The sequence below is a fragment of the Siphateles boraxobius genome, unplaced genomic scaffold, assembly GCF_051911475.1.
Source record: "Siphateles boraxobius isolate OS27281-9 unplaced genomic scaffold, OSU_SipBor_1 8, whole genome shotgun sequence".
In the NCBI taxonomy this organism is placed as follows: Eukaryota; Metazoa; Chordata; class Actinopteri; order Cypriniformes; family Leuciscidae; genus Siphateles; species Siphateles boraxobius.
Genome location: NW_027509208.1, coordinates 33,707,043 through 33,724,518, shown reverse-complemented (window position 1 = coordinate 33,724,518; position 17,476 = coordinate 33,707,043). Strand labels below are relative to the sequence as shown.

Below are 17,476 nucleotides of genomic sequence, written 5' to 3'. Positions count from 1 at the left end.
GCGTCTGACTCCAAGGAGGAGGTGACGGGAGAGTTTGTGACACCCGCAATGTCTAACAACTCGAGGCACGAATGCCCGTGTAGTCGGGGGTCGCCCAGGCCCCCGTTAAAACACGCCCTTGGTCACCTCGGGACTCGATCGTAAGGCTAGCGCTGAAGCGGTCACATACGGAGGAAGCCAACTTAGGCTGTCGCTATCGTATACCCCAGGAGCCTCTGAATCTTTTCAGTGGGACCCTTTCTCACTTCAACACCGGCTGAACACATTCTCACTGGAGAGACGTGTTGGATCGAGTACCTCTCCAAAACTGAAACAGAGATACTCAGCCCGTGGGCGAGCTCTCTTCCAGTTGACCTGAAGACCCAACGGGCTCTGGAGCACTCGAGGGGAAGGACACCACGTGTCCTTCAGGCCAAAGCTGCAGACCAATCTTGGGCCAAGATGGTCACAACCCACCACCTAGTAGCACGAAGAACGAGTTTACAACTGGCCTTCGTACCGGCTGGAGGAGCGGCTATATCAAATCCTTCGCCAGCAGGATGAGATAAGCACGCACAAGTCAGGAGCACTGCTCAACACTTGGTGTGAAGAATATCACTGAATTTTCAGGAGCACGTCTGCTCAACACCTAATGTGATGTTACTATCACTGACCTGAGCGGGGTCGCCGAGCCTGAGGTGGGGCAGCAAAGTAGAGACAGTGGTGTTAGTGTGCAGTGCAACACTTACCTGTCTCCACCAGCGGCAGGGGACGTGAGAAGGCGGATGACCGGGTCCTCGAACGCCCCAAGCTGCCTGTTGGCGACCAAGGGAAGCTGGGGGATGTAAGGCTATTATACAGGGTCACATCCGCCATACTGGCCCACTTGGGACTCAGGAATAGAAAAATTGCTCTTTTTCTGAATATGTGGGTACCGCTGACCCCGTTTTTATAGGGGCCAGCGGCGGAACAGACACACACATAACAAAAAACTCCAGCCGGCCCTCCAACCAGCCAGAGGGAGTGGATCGGCGACCACTCCACAAGCAACTCCTCCATCCCTGAGAGCCCGTCCAGGTTCAGCGTTTTCTTTTGCGCTGGAACTTACCACCTGGCTTGGCAGCGCCTGGAGCGGGCTGGGCGCCCCTTCCGCGGCCGGCTCCGCGCCGGAACCTGGGTGAAGGCTGCTGCGGTGGTTCGGCGGGAGCTGAGGCGGCTGCAGGCGGACGCCCTCGGCGACGAGCAGGCGGAGGATCTGACCTCGGGGGGCGGGTAAAGGCAGCAGCGTCCCTCCGAGGCAGGATGTGCCGGATGGCCTCCGTCTGCTTCTGAGCTGTAGAGAACTGTTGGGCAAAGTTCTCCACAGCGTCGCCGAATAACCCAACCTGGGAAATGGGAGAGTCCAGGAACCGAACCTTGTCCGCATCTCTCATATCGGCCAGGTTGAGCCAGAGATGGCGCTCCTGGACCACTAGTGTGGACATCGCCGAACCCACCGCGCGAGCTGCAACCTTCGCCGCCCGGAGGGCGAGGTCAGTTGCAGTGCGGAGCTCACCCATGAGCTCAGGGTCCGAACTACCCTCGTGCATGTTCATGAGTGCCTGGGCCTGGTGGACCTGGAGCAACGCCATGGCATGCAAGGAGGAAGCGGCTTGCCCACAAGCTTTGTAAGCCTTGCCCGTAAGAGCGGACGAGAACTTACAGGCTTTAGAGGGGTGACGAGGATCACCTCTCCAGGAAGCGGCCGCCGTTGGGCATAACTGCATCGCAACGGCCCGCTCCACCGGAGGGATAGCCTCGTAACCCTTCACCGCTCCCCCATCAAGGGTAGTGAGAGGGGAGGAGCTACTCAGGCGGTTTCTGGCAGAGAAAGGTGCCATCCATGCCCTCGTAAGCTCCTCATGCACTTCAGGAAAGAAAGGAACCGGGGCGGCGGACTGAGAACCAGTACGGCCCGCCCCGATATACCAATCATCCAACCGAGACGGCTCGGGACACGGTGGAGGGTTCCACACGAGCCCTACCGCCTCGGCGGCCTTTTTCAGCATAGCTGACATCTCTGGATCTGGCTCGGGCAACACTGGTCTCCCGGAGGGAGGCAGTGCAGCCGAGTCATCATCTCCAGAGTTCAGCTCCCCCTCCGATGCTGCGATTGACAACGTATCCCCTGGAGGGGCCCCAAATGACACTGCTGGCCCGTCCATTACAGAGGGACCAGCGGGATCAATGGGGAGCTCCACCGGTTGCGGTGTGAAAGAGGAGTGAGGGACCCACGGGGCGTGGCCGGGCGGATTACCCCTCACTGTGATCCTCAGATCACCCAGCTTGGACGGCACCCCAGTCCTCCTCTGGGAAGGTAACCCAGAGGAAGAACAGGGGCGGGGCCCAGAGGTGGGGACTGCGCCAACGCTTTTAACGAAGGCGAGTCTAGATCTCAACACCGAGATGGACATGTTCCCGCAGTGAGAACATGTCTCATCCACGAAAGCTGCCTCAGCATGCTGTAAGCCCAAACATGCGACACAACTTTCGTGACCGTCAGAAGGGGATAGTGCCAGACCGCACCCAGAAACGCACGGATGGAATGGCATCTTGAAAAAGACGCACTCACACCCGTGTTGCTCTTTTAGGAAATGGGACCGTCACCAGTGCCGGAGCACACAGGGAATGACCGCGGCAAACACTGAATAGTCTTTCAACTAACAGTGAAGCACTCACTTCTCGCCCTCTAACCAACCGTCAACACACAAACAAACAGTAGAAATTTGATGCTGTTAAAACAGCAGTTGAGAGCTGAGAAGCTCGCGATCACCGCTGCACCACGCTGTAGAACACCAACACTGGAGAGGTCTTCCCGCAAGAACACCGACACACTCGCTCGTTGAACACAACAGCACTCTTCAGAGACATCAAAGACGAACGGCTCCGAAGCGAAAGGCAACTAGTGCGTGCATCCACTTCCGTATTTATACCCGCGCCGCGGGGGCGGAGTGTGTGATGCAAATCACGCACGCCAAATTCCATTGGCTCGTTCAATAGTAATCGAAGATGATAGGCTCCCTAGCGTGATCCCATTTCAGTCGCGTCGACTACGTCCGACGTTATCGACTGAAAGGGAACCCTAATGATGAGGACAGGTGAAACTGACAAAACAATAATGACGGGACGAGGATAACAAGGGGGCGGGTTATTTAAGGAGACAACACAAGCACATGGCCTAAACAAAAGGCCATGTGCTTGTACACAAAACATGGTTCAGTCATGATCCAGCCTCAAGACTAGGGGAAATCAAGGACAAGAAGGCCGGATCATGACAATGGGAGGATGTGTGAGAGAGTGAGTGTGAGGATGTGTGTGAGAGAGTGAGTGTGAGGACGTGTGTGAGAGTATATGTGAGGATTTGTATGACAGAGTGAGCGTGAGGATGTGAGTGAGAGTGAGTGTGAGATATATAGGATGTGTGTGAGGATGTGTGAGAGTGAGTGTGAGAAAGGATGTGGGTAGAGAGTGAGTGTGAGGATGTGTGTGAGAGAGTGAGTGTGAGGACGTGTGTGAGAGTATATGTGAGGATGTGTATGACAGAGTGAGTGTGAGGATGTGTGTGAGAGTGAGTGTGAGATATATAGGATGTGTGTGAGGATGTGTGAGAGTGAGTGTGAGAAAGGATGTGGGTAGAGAGTATATGTGAGGATGTGTGTGAGAGTGAGAGGATGAGGTGTGACAATGTGTGAGATGATGTGTTTGAGAGTGAGCGTATGAGAGGATGTGGGTGAGAGAGTGAGAGTGAGGATGTGGGTGAGAGAGTGAGAGTGAGGATGTGGGTGAGAGTGTGTATGTGAGGAAGTGTGAGAGAGTGTATGTGAGGATGTATGTGAGAGTGAGTGTGAGAGAGGATATGTGAGAGTGAGTGTGAGGATGTGTGTGAGAGGATGTGTGAGAGTGAGTGTGAGAGAGGATGTGTGTGTGTGTGTGTGTGTGTGTGAGAGTGAGCGTATGAGAGGATGAGACTGACAGTCAAACTCAAAACTTAGTTTGAATAAACGAGCAGACACTGATTAGCTACTTGCTCTACGTTTATTTAAAATTAACAGCAAGACAACTAGAAGTGAACGTACTTTCCATTAAATGAATCACGAACAGTAAACAAATCCTTAACAAAACAAAAAAAAAAAAACGTTGCAATGAACGTGCATTGTTTTAAATAAATCACACACAGTAAACAAAAACTTAACAAAAAAAAAAAACGTTGCAATGAACTTTGCAATTTAGACGTGCAAACTGGGTGCCGGTGTGGTCGTTCAACCTCGGATGCGGGGCCACGCGCGCTGTTAAAAAAAAGCCGTGCACACAGCCAAGCGAAATGGGGTCTTGCTGGTCCTGCGCATTTTTGCCACGCGCATCTTTGCGCTCGTGCGGATGCGTCAAGTATTTAGGCTTTACTTCGCGTGTCAGCGCGCGCTCTGATCGGTAAAGGGGCACCGACCTCTCCCGAATCATCTCTCGCAGCAGCCTCCGAAGCACCACTAACTCCGCCTCCCTTTCCCTCGTAAGATATTAGTATTTAAACATTCTCTATGATAAAAATGTTTGTAATTTTTTTTTTAATAACACATCCTGGCCGTTATAGAGTTCTAATGACGGTGTTCAACTATAACCGTCGGTCTCACGGTTATATAGTAACCATCACACCCCTAATCGTACACGGATAACTCATTTATAATAAGCACTGCAACATTCTGTAAAAAAGTTATAATTTTCACTTTTAATTTCATGGCAACTAACCTGACTAACTACTAGTGCATTCAACTGTTTGAACCAGAGCATTAAAAAAACACCCCCATAAACTCGAGTCGTTCGTTCATCGCCTGACAGCCCCGGTGTTCCCGAGTCATATGAAAGATTCGTTCCGACCCATCACTCCCATAGAAAGTAAAAGAAATGGACACAGCGACCAACTGAGAAAACTAAAGCCCGATTAAAGCACTCACTTCCTGATGGCTGAGCGACTGTGCAGACTCAAACTGAGCTTGATGACAGTCTGACAGTTGTAAATCTTCTAGTAGCTGTGCCAAGACAAATCTGAATCACCTAATTCCTCAAAAATGTTGTTGAATATTTTGTCCCGTTGCTTTTATGGACTCTCTATCTATGGGCTTCTCCCTTGACTTTATGCCTCTATGTCCCCCCGATTGCCTCATAGACAGTAAAAGATTGCCTGCGAGCTTCTCCTCCTGTCTATACGGTAATGTCTCTATTGTGTGACAGAAAGTCGCGTGGTTATGATGCAATCGTTAGCCTATTTTTACAAAAACGGCTTCTACGGGGCCATAACGTAAGATACAAAGTAATGGAGCCTTTTATACATTGTCGTGTTTCTTTACAAATAAATAATGGACAAATTAAGTCTTTGGACGCCTCAGATGTAAAGTTATTCGCTGTCAAAGTGACGGCAAAATGAATGGGAGTCAATGGAATGCTACCAGCAGGTGAAGTTCTGCTACAATGGCGGCCCCCGCGAGGCTTCAGTTTCCAGCTGATCACCCCCTTGATCACTCCTCAATCTCTCACGGAGGAGCGGAAGCATAAAGGAGGAGCGACGACGTGCCTGATCGAGAGAGGAACAGGCCTGTGTTTTTTTTGTGTTTGATTTTTATTTTCGGTAGCCAGCAGTAGGGTGGCCATTTCCATAACACCAAAAAGGAGGACACAGACATCCCAACCTGCAAGAAGTCATTTCACGGCTATATATTTTGGTGATCGGTTTTGTGGTTGGGTTGCTGGGGGTGCTGAGGGCACGCAAGGTCTCTCGCTCTCCCTCTCTGCCGTGCGCGCGCTACACGGTTTGGAGCACATACAGTAGGCTATGTTCTGTCTCGCATGCGCAGCTCTAGATTCCAGGAGATTTGAACTAATTTACGGGCATCAGGGAGCCGCTATCAATATGCGGGATTTTTATAGGTTAATTTTTTTTAAACAATTCAGCGCAACTCCAAAAAGGAGGAGAAATGAGTGTCCGGCTTGAGGTTGCGCGGGACGCCGGACAGGGGGCTTAAAATCCGGACTGTCCAGCCAAAATCCGGATGTATGGCCACCCTAGCCACAAGTCGTCCGTGAGGGGCTGCTGGAGGTTCTTTTTGGTTTGTTTGTTTGTTTTATTTTAGATAAAGTGTTTGAATGTTCGCCGGTTCCCGCCTCCTTCTTCCCTGGACCTGAAACTGCGTTACAATAACGTTCCTTCCTCGAAATGTATCTCTTTTCTGTTTCTGAAAGGTAATTTATTATACAATTGCTTAATTGACATGCCTATTTTATTATTATAAGAGTAAATAACATACCTGGAAACTAGTCGCTTTTCAGCGAAATTCGCGTTTTGAATCAAAATGTCATTTATGTGAATCGTGTAGATCCGATGAGTTTTTTTTTCAGGGGATGTTTTAAGTTGCAAGCACGGTAAACTTCACAATAATAATTGGGAATGGGCTAATTAGACTGGAGTGAGACCATAGACGTCTTTCGAGCTGTTGTGATCTGTTTTGGGCGCTCTAATGATGCGTGACAGTCGCACAGATCGCTGTGAACTGATCACATGTTCCGCTTTAAGCCCCGTTCACACTACAAGCGACAAAGCGACACGATACCATTCATTTCAATGGAGAGCGGGCGATATCCGGCGACACGCCCGACAGCGACCGGATGGGGCAATTCTGGCGACGCGACAAAGTTGAGATCTGTTTAACTTTATGCAAATGAAGAGCGACTTTCGGGAGCTACAACCAATAGGAGTGGAGCGGGCATGATCCTTCTCCACATCATTGGATGTAATTCATAAAGGCAACCAGTAGTGGGAACACCCACTAGCGACCTCATCACCAGCCACTGGCGACATCCAGCGACAAAGTCACTTGTAGTGTGAATGGGGCTTTACAGCGCGACTAAAAACCACGAATGAACTCAGGGCTCGAACATAACGCTTGTCCGGGACAAGAGGAATTTTTGAAAGAGCAAGTGAAAGATAATTTTATTTGCCCAACCAGACAATGATTGTGATTTTATTACATTCAATGTAAACAGCGATTGATACTGGGTAGTGTATTTCACGAGTTCACACTTATATACAATTAGAGGGGGTAAAGTATAATGCGTATTTGGCGTGCTGTCCGGGGGGAGGTCTCCGAGCTCGGAGTTCGGCCCGAACCCAGAGTACTTCCCCGCGTATCTAAAGTAGTTAGGACTAGAAGAGTGGAGAAGGAGTGGTGGAGGGACGCTGCTAAACTGTCAATGAAATGAGGTGAGACTGCTGAGTCTATACACATTTTAATCATTGATTGTAGACTACTCTCCACTCGTGGTAATTATCTGAACGTGCTCCTCCCGAACTTTGTTAATAAAACATAATTTCTGGTAACAACGTCACGTTTTTGTTCTATTTCACCGACGAAAATAGTTCCAAAGGAAAGCATCAGCAGCGCGTTTAGTTATTGAATGATTCAGCGTTTTGAACGAATCTTTTGTATGAATGACTGTGACTTGCCGCCACCTATTGGCGGTTTAGTTTAATGTTTAAGTATTGCATTTTTTTCATTTGAATATTCAAAAATTTATTTAAAACATCAATCTCATAAGATTATTTATTGCAGTTGTAATTTTGCAGTGCAAATTATTTAATTTGATGGGTAACAGCCCTATAGTGTCTTATTATTATAACTGAATTTATTTATCAAATGTAAGAATTTGACATGAAAGATGATGGATACATTTAATAAGGTAATAAAAATTCTCTTTATAAAAATAAATGATACTCTGGGGTAAATATCACAAATGTGAAGATTGACGTATGTATAATCCGAAAATATTGCTTCAGAATAAATATATTTACACTTACCGAATAAATATTTAATTACCGGCCTGCGCCCAAGTTTAAAACACACCGTCAACACGATTCGAAACGGTAAAAAAAAAAAGTCCAAATGTAAAATTCACATATAGTGATGATGAAATTAGAAAACATGCATTTTACCTGATAATTATCGCTTCACATCCAAGATTGACGATTAAGATGAAGGTCCAAGGTCGAGTGATTCCTGTCACGCATGTAACGTTAGCTGTTCCACCACTGTGTGCTTAGGGACTGTATCCTTGCGCCAAGGCGGGAATTCCTTCAGTTCGAATATTTAAAATCTCCATAGCTGTCATCTAAATATCAGCGTACTTAAAGAAATAATGTATTATTATGTAATATAATATTATAATATTATGAGAATAAATGCGTAATAAAACACTGAAAGCAGCAGAACTACTTGGAAAAGCTGAACAAGATGTGGTCAGTCGCAGAAGTGATGGAACTGATTCTTTCGGATAGGTCGTTAAAACAAACCGGTCCAAAAACTGATTCACCAGGCTCTATAGAGTGCCGAAGTTATGACGTCACTTTGTAGGACAACTCGGAAGTTAGCGGCGCATGGGTTCCCTCGATCGAAAAGCTATGCATTTTCCCCATAGACTTTTGGAAAATCGCAAAAAATAAGATCTGTGTTCAACAAAGAGTTGTGACCCTTACATGTTTTGTCTATCAAGATCATCTTTACAAGTTAATCCAAAATGTATACATTTTGAAGCCTATATAAAGTTTAAAAAACCACAAGCAGACACAATAAAGTTTAAAAAACCACAAGCAGGTTATAACTGGTGTGTTTTATGTCATAGATCAAAACGTGAAAATATTTTGAGGCTTTGTTAACCACAGACCTTATTTCAGGCGATTTAGCAAAAACCCATTCAAAAAACCCATAGACTTTAGGGCGAGGGAACCGGAGGGATCTCACTTCCACGTTTTGGCCTACAAAGTGACGTCGTAACTTCGGCACTCTATTTCCACAGTCAATGACGTACAATGTTATATAATCAAAGAACCTAATAAATAAATAAAAAGTGAATAAACATATCTTAATTAATAGACCAATTTCATAAACCATGTTTCTTTCTCTCTTTTCATTCCGGTAAAAGGTATATAAATGCTAATCTATTAATTAATATGTAATATTTTAATATTTGTGAAGTATTTATACATTTGCATATGTCTTCACAGTATTTTTTCTGTGAAAAAAACAATAAGAAAGTTAAAAATATATATATTTTTTTATGCACATATACATGTTTTTCATGTAATTTTACACAGGAAATGTACATTTGCCGTCTATTTCTGTAATTTGACTTTTTTTTTTTTTACCACATTTCAAAAATAGGCTACATGAACAATCTGTAAAATAAAACACTAAAATTCCGTAAAACTACATTTTTTTTTTTTTTTTTTTACAGTGTATGATATCGCTTGTTTCTGCTTCTTCTTCATCTGTTTTGATCAGGAGAGTCAGTACTATTTCAGAAGACGCGTAATAGCGCTCTCTACATTATAACAGTGAAAAGCGGAAAAAGCCAGAGATTTCAGTCAGTGGCGGGGAAAAAGTTAAGAGTCAACATACAGCTAAACAACTGTGTGTGCATACTCTAGCAAAGGGAAATATGATTGCATTTAGGGCCCAAACACTGGCCTTGATAGCAATAGGCTATGTCCTGGGTTGGACCATCTGTCGTTCACAAAAACTGCTATTTCATCACCATTTTCTTACCACTCTCACTTTCATGCACAATTTGAAATCCATTCACACTGCAGTTGGGAGCATCATCTCCCAGCCAAGCATCAGTGAGACACATGAGATTATAATGTTTGTATTAACCATGGCCAATGGTCGGTGCCGAGAGCTTGTCCATTTACTCTGCTTTGACCATAATGATTGTAGGCCAGGTCTGATTTCTTGCATTCGTTCTGTAGCTCACCAATCCTCTGGAGAACACTGGACCGGAGTATGCAAGATGATCCCATCGACATTACCAGCCAAGCATCAAGACAAACAACACAGCAATCTATTACAGTAGTTTATATATTAGGCCTATTATTCATGTGTAATCCAAGTTCCCTTTCAAGGGAACTTCGAGCTGCGTCAAACGCTGCGGGAACGCCCCTGCGTTGTGCGTCATGAAGCACGTATGGAATCAGCCCAATGGAGAGATGAAACGTCATAGGCGGGTGACGTCATCGACCAGGAAACTATAAAGCACCCCAAAACACAAGCGCATTAGCTTCTGTGCTTTCAGTCGCGCTACATGTGAATCTGTCCCTGTGTGATATTGTCTGTCTTACATACCCTGCACCACACAAACAATTTATCCCTATATATATATATATTGAGAGATTATGGCGGACGAACACCAGTTTAGAAAGTGTGTTCCTCCCTGCTCGCGTTATTTAACGAGCGGGGATACACATGATCTTTGTGTTGTTTGTTTGGGAGTTCAGCATGCCCAGTTTGCTCTCGAGGGAGCAGACTGTGAGCATTGCGAGCGTTTGCCGTTAAGGACGCTCCGCTCCCGCCGGTCGCTCTTTGAGGAGAGCGGTTCGGTGCGCGCTCCCCGCGGTTCGGGTCCCGCTTCTGCCGAGGCAGAGCGGCGGCGCTTATCGTGGGGATCGCAGATGGATCTCACAGCGGGGTTTGAGACGGGCTCTGCCTTATCTCTCCCTTCACCTGTGAGATCCAGTGCCTCAGTCCCGGGTTCGGAAGCACGCGCTGCGGTTTCTTCCGCTCGGGCTGAGGCACCAATGCTGCAGCTATCCAGTTCTGAGGAACTTGATGTTGTTAGTATTGAGGGAGATGTGGAGGATTCGCCACCCCACACTCCTAAGAGTGATGAGCTTATGGAGGTGTTAACAAGAGCTGTTGAAAAACTTAATATTGAATGGCCAGTGACTAGACAGGAGTCTGTTTCTAAATCAAAGTTGGATGAGAGATTTTTGCCGTCACGTGTGCAGCCTCCACGCCGGTGCCTGCCGTTTTTCCATGATCTCCACACCGAGGTGTCGAAATCATGGAGAAAACCGGTGTCATATAGAGTGTTTAGTCCCCAGACTTCAACATACGCTAATATTATGGGAGCCAAGGCTCATGGTTATGGTGCTTTGCCTCGTGTGGAAGAGACGCTTGCGAGCCATCTCTCCCCCGAAGCAGCATCATCTTTTAAGGCACCGGCATTACCCACCAAGCCTTTAAGAAACACTTCGGCTTTAGTGGGTAAAGCATATTCGGCAGCAGGTCAGGCTGCGTCATGTCTGCATACTATGTCAATCTTGCAGGCATACCAGGCTGATCTGCTAAGGGACATGAGTGAGAGTGAGGAGGTCAGTACTGACGTAGTTCGTGAACTGCGTCAGGCTGCTGATTTATCCCTGCGTGCCACCAGAGAATCGGCCAAATTAATGGGTCGTTCTATGGCAGCTCTGGTGGCCGCAGAAAGACATTTGTGGTTAAATCAGACTAATATTAAAGAGAGAGAAAAAGCTTTTCTTTTAGATGCTCCTCTTTCTCCCATGGGGTTGTTTGGTGATGCTGTGAATTCAGTTATCGATAAATTCCAAGAAGAAAAGAAACAAACTGCAGCTTTTAAAAAGTTTCTTCCCCTTAAAGTTCATGTCCCTGGGGCTGCTGGGCGGGAGCAGCCCCGGCCGTCTTCGAGCTCATCACATAGAGCGCAGCAGAGGCAGAGTGTCGCGTCTCGTGCTCCCCCTGCTGGACAGTGGGCTCAGCCGCGACACTCTCAGCCGAAGCCTTCTCCCAGTAGAACTGATCTGAGGACAGTTATATTGGCTAAGAAGGCTTCGGCTAAGAAGAAGTCCTGACGCCAAGCCGTTCAGGATGCTGAGGGTGGTCCCCACCGAGGCGGAAAGGTGTTCACCTCTTTTTACGGTGCCCATTCCTCCTCGGTGCCCTCAGGGGCTCGTTCTGCCAACCCCGCCTTTATGCCGGGGCACAGACGATCCCAGCGAGCGCTTTCCCGAGGGACGCTCGCTCCCTCTGAGGAGGGTCTCAGAGCGGTCAGACCAGTTGTTCCCTGCCGGTGCGCCGTTACAGGGCGCTGCGTCTGCTGCTCAAGTTACACCAGAGGCCAGTCTCGAGAGGCTGGTACCCTTAGTAGAATTTCTGGCAGAGTGGAAAAGCCTTCCAAAAATATCTCATTGGGTCCTGCAGACAGTAGAAAAGGGTTATGCTATCCAGTTCAGGTGTCGTCCACCAAAATTCAGAGGGGTTCTGCACACAGTGGTGGGCCCCGAGCAGGCTCTGGTATTGGAACAAGAGGTGAAAACGCTCCTTCAAAAAGAGGCTATAGAACGGGTTCCTCCTCCCAGTTTGGAGTCAGGTTATTTCAGCCGATATTTCATCGTTCCAAAGAAGGATGGGGGGTTGCGTCCAATTTTAGACCTGCGCATATTGAATCGCTCGGTAGGGAAGCTAAAATTCAAGATGCTCACTATCAAGCAGATCGTGTCTCAAATCAGGTCCGAGGACTGGTTTGTCACGATAGATCTGAAGGACGCATACTTCCATGTGTCCATCCTTCCACAACACAGGAAGTTCCTGAGGTTCGCCTTCGGGGGCGAGGCGTACCAGTACAAGGTTCTTCCGTTTGGCCTAGCTTTATCTCCCCGCACTTTCACGAAATGCATGGATGCAGCACTAGTGCCTCTGAGGCTTCAGGGCATTCGTATTCTCAATTACATCGACGATTGGTTGATTTTAGCTCAGACCGAGCAGATGGCGGTTCGGCATCGAGATGTCGTCCTCGCTCATATCAGAAAGTTGGGGTTGAGGCTGAACGCAAAGAAAAGTGTATTATCTCCTTCCCAGAAGACCACTTTTCTGGGTGTCGTTTGGGATTCGGTATCGATGCGGGCGCGACTCTCTCCGACCCGCATCGCTTCGATTCTCTCAGCTGTGAAACAAGTGAAGCTAGGCCAGCTACTCACTGTCAAGCAGTTTCAGAGACTGTTGGGTCTGATGGCAGCAGCGTCCAACGTTATACCTTGCGGCCTGTTGTACATGAGACCGCTACAGTGGTGGCTCAGGACCAAGGGATTCTCCCCGAGGGGAAATCCGCTCCGCACGTTCAAAGTCACGCGGCGCTGCCTTCGTGCTCTGGTCATGTGGAGAGAAACTTGGTTCCTATCCAAAGGTCCTGTGCTGGGGGCTCTTTGTCGTCGCATAACGCTAACGACGGATGCTTCCCTCACAGGGTGGGGGGCGGTCATGAGTGGTCGCCCAGCCCAAGGTCTGTGGCAGGATCATCATCTTTCGTGGCACATAAATTGTCTAGAGATGTTGGCTGTGTTTCAGGCTCTGAAACACTTCCTAACAGACCTGAGAGGCCATCATGTGTTAGTTCAATCAGACAACACGTCGGTGGTCTCTTATATAAATCATCAGGGGGGCCTGCGGTCTCGCCGGCTTTACAAGTTGGCCCGTCAGATCCTCCTGTGGTCCCAAGGGAAGCTACTATCTCTGAGAGCAATGTATCTCCCTGGGTATTTGAATGTGGTAGCAGACTCCCTGTCGAGGCAGGGGCCGAGGCCAGGGGAATGGAGACTCCACCCCGAGGTGGTGGAGCTCCTTTGGTTGAGTTTCGGTCGCGCCGAGGTGGACCTATTCGCTTCCAAGGAGACCACTCATTGTCATCGGTGGTTCTCCATCACTCTTCCAGCCCCCCTGGGGTTGGATGCTATGGTGCAGCCGTGGCCGAGGTCACGTCTGTACGCCTTTCCCCCGATTGCTCTGTTACCAGGAGTTCTGGAGAGGGTCCGCCGGGACGGGGTCAGTCTACTACTAGTAGCCCCGTTCTGGCCGGCCCGAGTATGGTTTGCGGACCTGATTTCTCTCCTGGACGGTTCTCCTTTGGAGCTCCCGGTCAGGAGGGATCTACTCTCCCAGGCGGGGGGCACGATACTTCACCCCCGCCCAGAATTGTGGAAACTGTGGGCTTGGCCTCTGAGGGGGCCCAGCTCATAGACTCCGGTCTCTCAACCGAGGTTGTTGAGACCATTCTTAACTCCAGAGCTCCATCCACGAGGAAGCTTTATGCCTTGAAGTGGAAACTTTTCACTTCTTGGTGTGGAGAACACCTGCAGGACCCAGTTAACTGCCCAGTGGGTGCAGTGCTGGAATTCCTGCAGGAGCGCTTCTCCACAGGGTTATCCCCCTCCACACTAAAGGTGTATGTGGCGGCACTAGCTGCTTACCACGTCCCTTTCAGTGGAGTTTCTCTTGGGAGACACCCGCTTATAACTCGTTTCCTCCGTGGCACTTTGAGGCTGAGGCCAGCAGTTCGTACGAGGGTGCCGACTTGGGATCTGGCCATTGTATTAGAAGGTCTTTCCCTAGCTCCTTTTGAACCTATCGAAGAAGTTCCCGAGAAGTTTCTCACTTTTAAGACTATCTTTTTGCTTGCTATCTCTTCACTAAAAAGAATCGGAGATTTGCAGGCTCTGTCGGTTTCACCCTCGTGCCTGGAATTTGCACCTGGCATGGTTAAAGCTTTTCTGCATCCTAGACCAGGTTACGTTCCTAAGGTTCCTACTAATATTGTTAGACCTACGGTTCTGCAGGCTTTCTGTCCTCCTCCATTTATGTCATCGGACCAGGAGAAACTTAATTCACTCTGCCCTGTTAGGGCATTAGACGCTTATGTCCACAGAGCTGCCCTGTGGAGGAAATCGGAACAACTTTTTGTATGTTTCGGGCCACCCAGGAAAGGGTGTCCGGCGTCTAAACAGAGAATGAGCAAGTGGGTGGTTGAGGCTATCTCACTTGCTTATGAGTCGGCTGGCCAGCCTTCACCTTTGGTTGTCCGAGCTCACTCTACCAGGAGTATGGCTGCTTCTAAAGCTCTTTTGTCGGGGGTTTCCCTGAGTGATGTTTGTGATGCGGCTGGATGGTCTTCACCGCATACTTTTATTAAGTTCTATGACCTAGACTTAAGCTCTACCCCTGGGGCACAGGTGCTCTCGTCCTCTGTGCGCTAGTCTCACATGACGGTCATTTGGTCCTATGGCGACGTGGGTATTCGCGTTCCCGCAGCGTTTGACGCAGCTCGAAGTTCCCTTGAAAGGGAACGTCTCGGTTACGTATGTAACCCTAGTTCCCTGATAGGGAACGAGACGCTGCGTCGCTCCGCCATACTCCCGGCACTCCCGTTAGCGCTTCCTTCAAGCCTATCAGAAGCTAATGCGCTTGTGTTTTTGGGGTGCTTTATAGTTTCCTGGTCGATGACGTCACCCGCCTATGACGTTTCATCTCTCCATTGGGCTGATTCCATACGTGCTTCATGACGCACAACGCAGGGGCGTTCCCGCAGCGTTTGACGCAGCGTCTCGTTCCCTATCAGGGAACTAGGGTTACATACGTAACCGAGACGTTTTTTTTTCTTTCTTTTGTATAATCTAGCAGTAATGCTTTATTTCAAGTCCACTTTAGACACTCTACAAACTATAACTTTGCAACTACATGTCAACTAGAAGTCAGGGGAATGGGAAATGGAGGTAAATTGTTCAATTACAATATTCATGTTACGCATTTAGTCATTCATTTGTATTAAGTGGGCTAAAAAAGTGTTAGGACTATTTATATGTTAAATTATGTTTTTTTAAAACATACGTGCAGAGTGGAACGTCATATTGTGTGTACGTGGAAAGAATTTGTCTGCAGCCTTCAAAAAAAAAGAAATAATAATTGTTCGCAGCCGCTCTACTCTTGAGTGCAAGTCCGCCGTCAGTGTTGTGTAGGCTAAGGTAGGCACCTGGCAGGTTTTTGTGTTCGTTTCTATTTTCTGTCGCTGTGCAGGCTCTTTATATGACCATGTAAACAGCCCAATAAAGGCTTAATTTATGTCCCGTAGACCGGTCCGTTGCATTACGATTGAAACTTCGAGTGTGTGTATGCTGTTAAAACGAGTGTAAGAAAATATGGTTACACTTAAGTACTGAGTAACATTAAGCAACTACATGTACTTACTATAGGGTTAGGGTAGGATTAGGATTGGGTTGAGGGTTAGTTGCATGTAATTATGCATCATTTACTGTTATTGCTACGGTAATTACATGTAACATATGTAACAAGAACACTGTAAAATAAAGTGTTACCGAAAATATTTGTAACAATGTAAAAGTGTTTCCTAAATGAATAAATATAACTTGTCCTCCTTTGCTTCGCCCCTTACCAGTTCCTTGTTCTTCTTAGTATTTGTTTTAATAAGCTTATGGCCATCTATCAAAGGTTTTATGTTCATCATATGTATTAAAATAGTTCAGAAACACAGATTGGCATCCATAAATATCTAAACAACACAACCACAACCTACACGCCCAAGGAATCACACTGACCTCCATGAAACCATTTAGCAAAAAAGCTGAATGAATCAATACATTTTGTGAGGCAAATTTAAAACGACCGAAGGAATCAGAGGGGGGTACATTTCTAGAGCACATAATTAAAAAGTAATGAGATAACTCTTTACATAAGTGCAATTTTGAACGTTTGACCATATGGGCTGCCACAGACTCTGAGCTGAATCAGAAGAAAAGTAGCAGATATAATAAGTGCACGAGTATCTATTCTAAGTTAACACCAAATAATCAAATTAGACAAAGTATCATTTATTTATATAATTCTATTTCAATACCATTCCCATGATATAAAATATTCGTACTGAAGCGTTGTACCAGAGTGAGGCCAGTGGTAATGTGGTAAGATGTGTCGTACCTTACACACACATGGTGGCTGGCAGGGATCCTGGTTAACGCTGCCCTCACTACTGCATTCACATCGCTCACACACAGGGAATCCTGTGTATCCGAACACACACCTGTCACACTTCTCACCTGCGTAGCCCTGCTTACAGATGCACGAGCCCACAGCCAAATCTGCCAGACAAGAAAACACACCATTACTGCAACAGCTCCCGCTTGACACACACAAGGACAAACACACACACACTCACATACAGCTCTTTAACTCAAACACACAAAAAAATAATCAGAAAGGGTCGTCATACTAGTAGTTAGTAATAGTTATCTTATGTCCTAATGATCAGTCTCTTTAAGTGCTTTTAGGTTTTTCTGTCACTACTATGAAAGTAAAATAAAGCCTGGTATAAAACAAAGCATGTAGAAAACAGTGGAGTTTTCAAACGACTATTTTTATACAAGTCTAAACTGAGCTGAATAAGCAAAACAGATAATAGAACATCCTCAAAAAGTGAAAAATATCAGACCAGAGAGTGATAGAGGGGAGTTAGTTGTGACTTTTTTTTACAGAAGATTTATAAGGGTAAATGGTCTTAACTTGAAATCACAAGAAATCATCTACAACTAACATAACTGGAAATATGACTTGGTCAAAATAAAAAGTAGTCAAGTGACACAGTCCTAAATTGTAGTAGTCCTGCTGTGTGTTATTTCGAGAGCAAGTTAAATCACTGTAGTGAAGCTCAGTGATTTGCATTTGGAAAATAAATATAAAAACAAAAATACATACAGTAGGATGAACAAATAATACATTAACAATACATAAGTAATGAATACCATATTAGAAACAATAACAACAACATACAGTATAACTTA

The 17,476-nt window shown here is 46.8% G+C and overlaps 1 protein-coding gene across 14 annotated transcripts in view; it reads right to left on the bottom strand.

The window, feature by feature from the left end:
* Window positions 1-17,476, bottom strand: part of lama2 (laminin, alpha 2) — a 419,939-nt gene that overhangs the window by 274,505 nt on the left and 127,958 nt on the right. For all 14 annotated transcript variants that reach the window (XM_077221106.1, XM_077221108.1, XM_077221107.1 and 11 more), the window contains one exon: window positions 16,617-16,777. In XM_077221106.1, coding sequence (XP_077077221.1) covers window positions 16,617-16,777 — 161 coding nt within the window. The remainder of the gene's footprint in view (window positions 1-16,616; window positions 16,778-17,476) is intronic.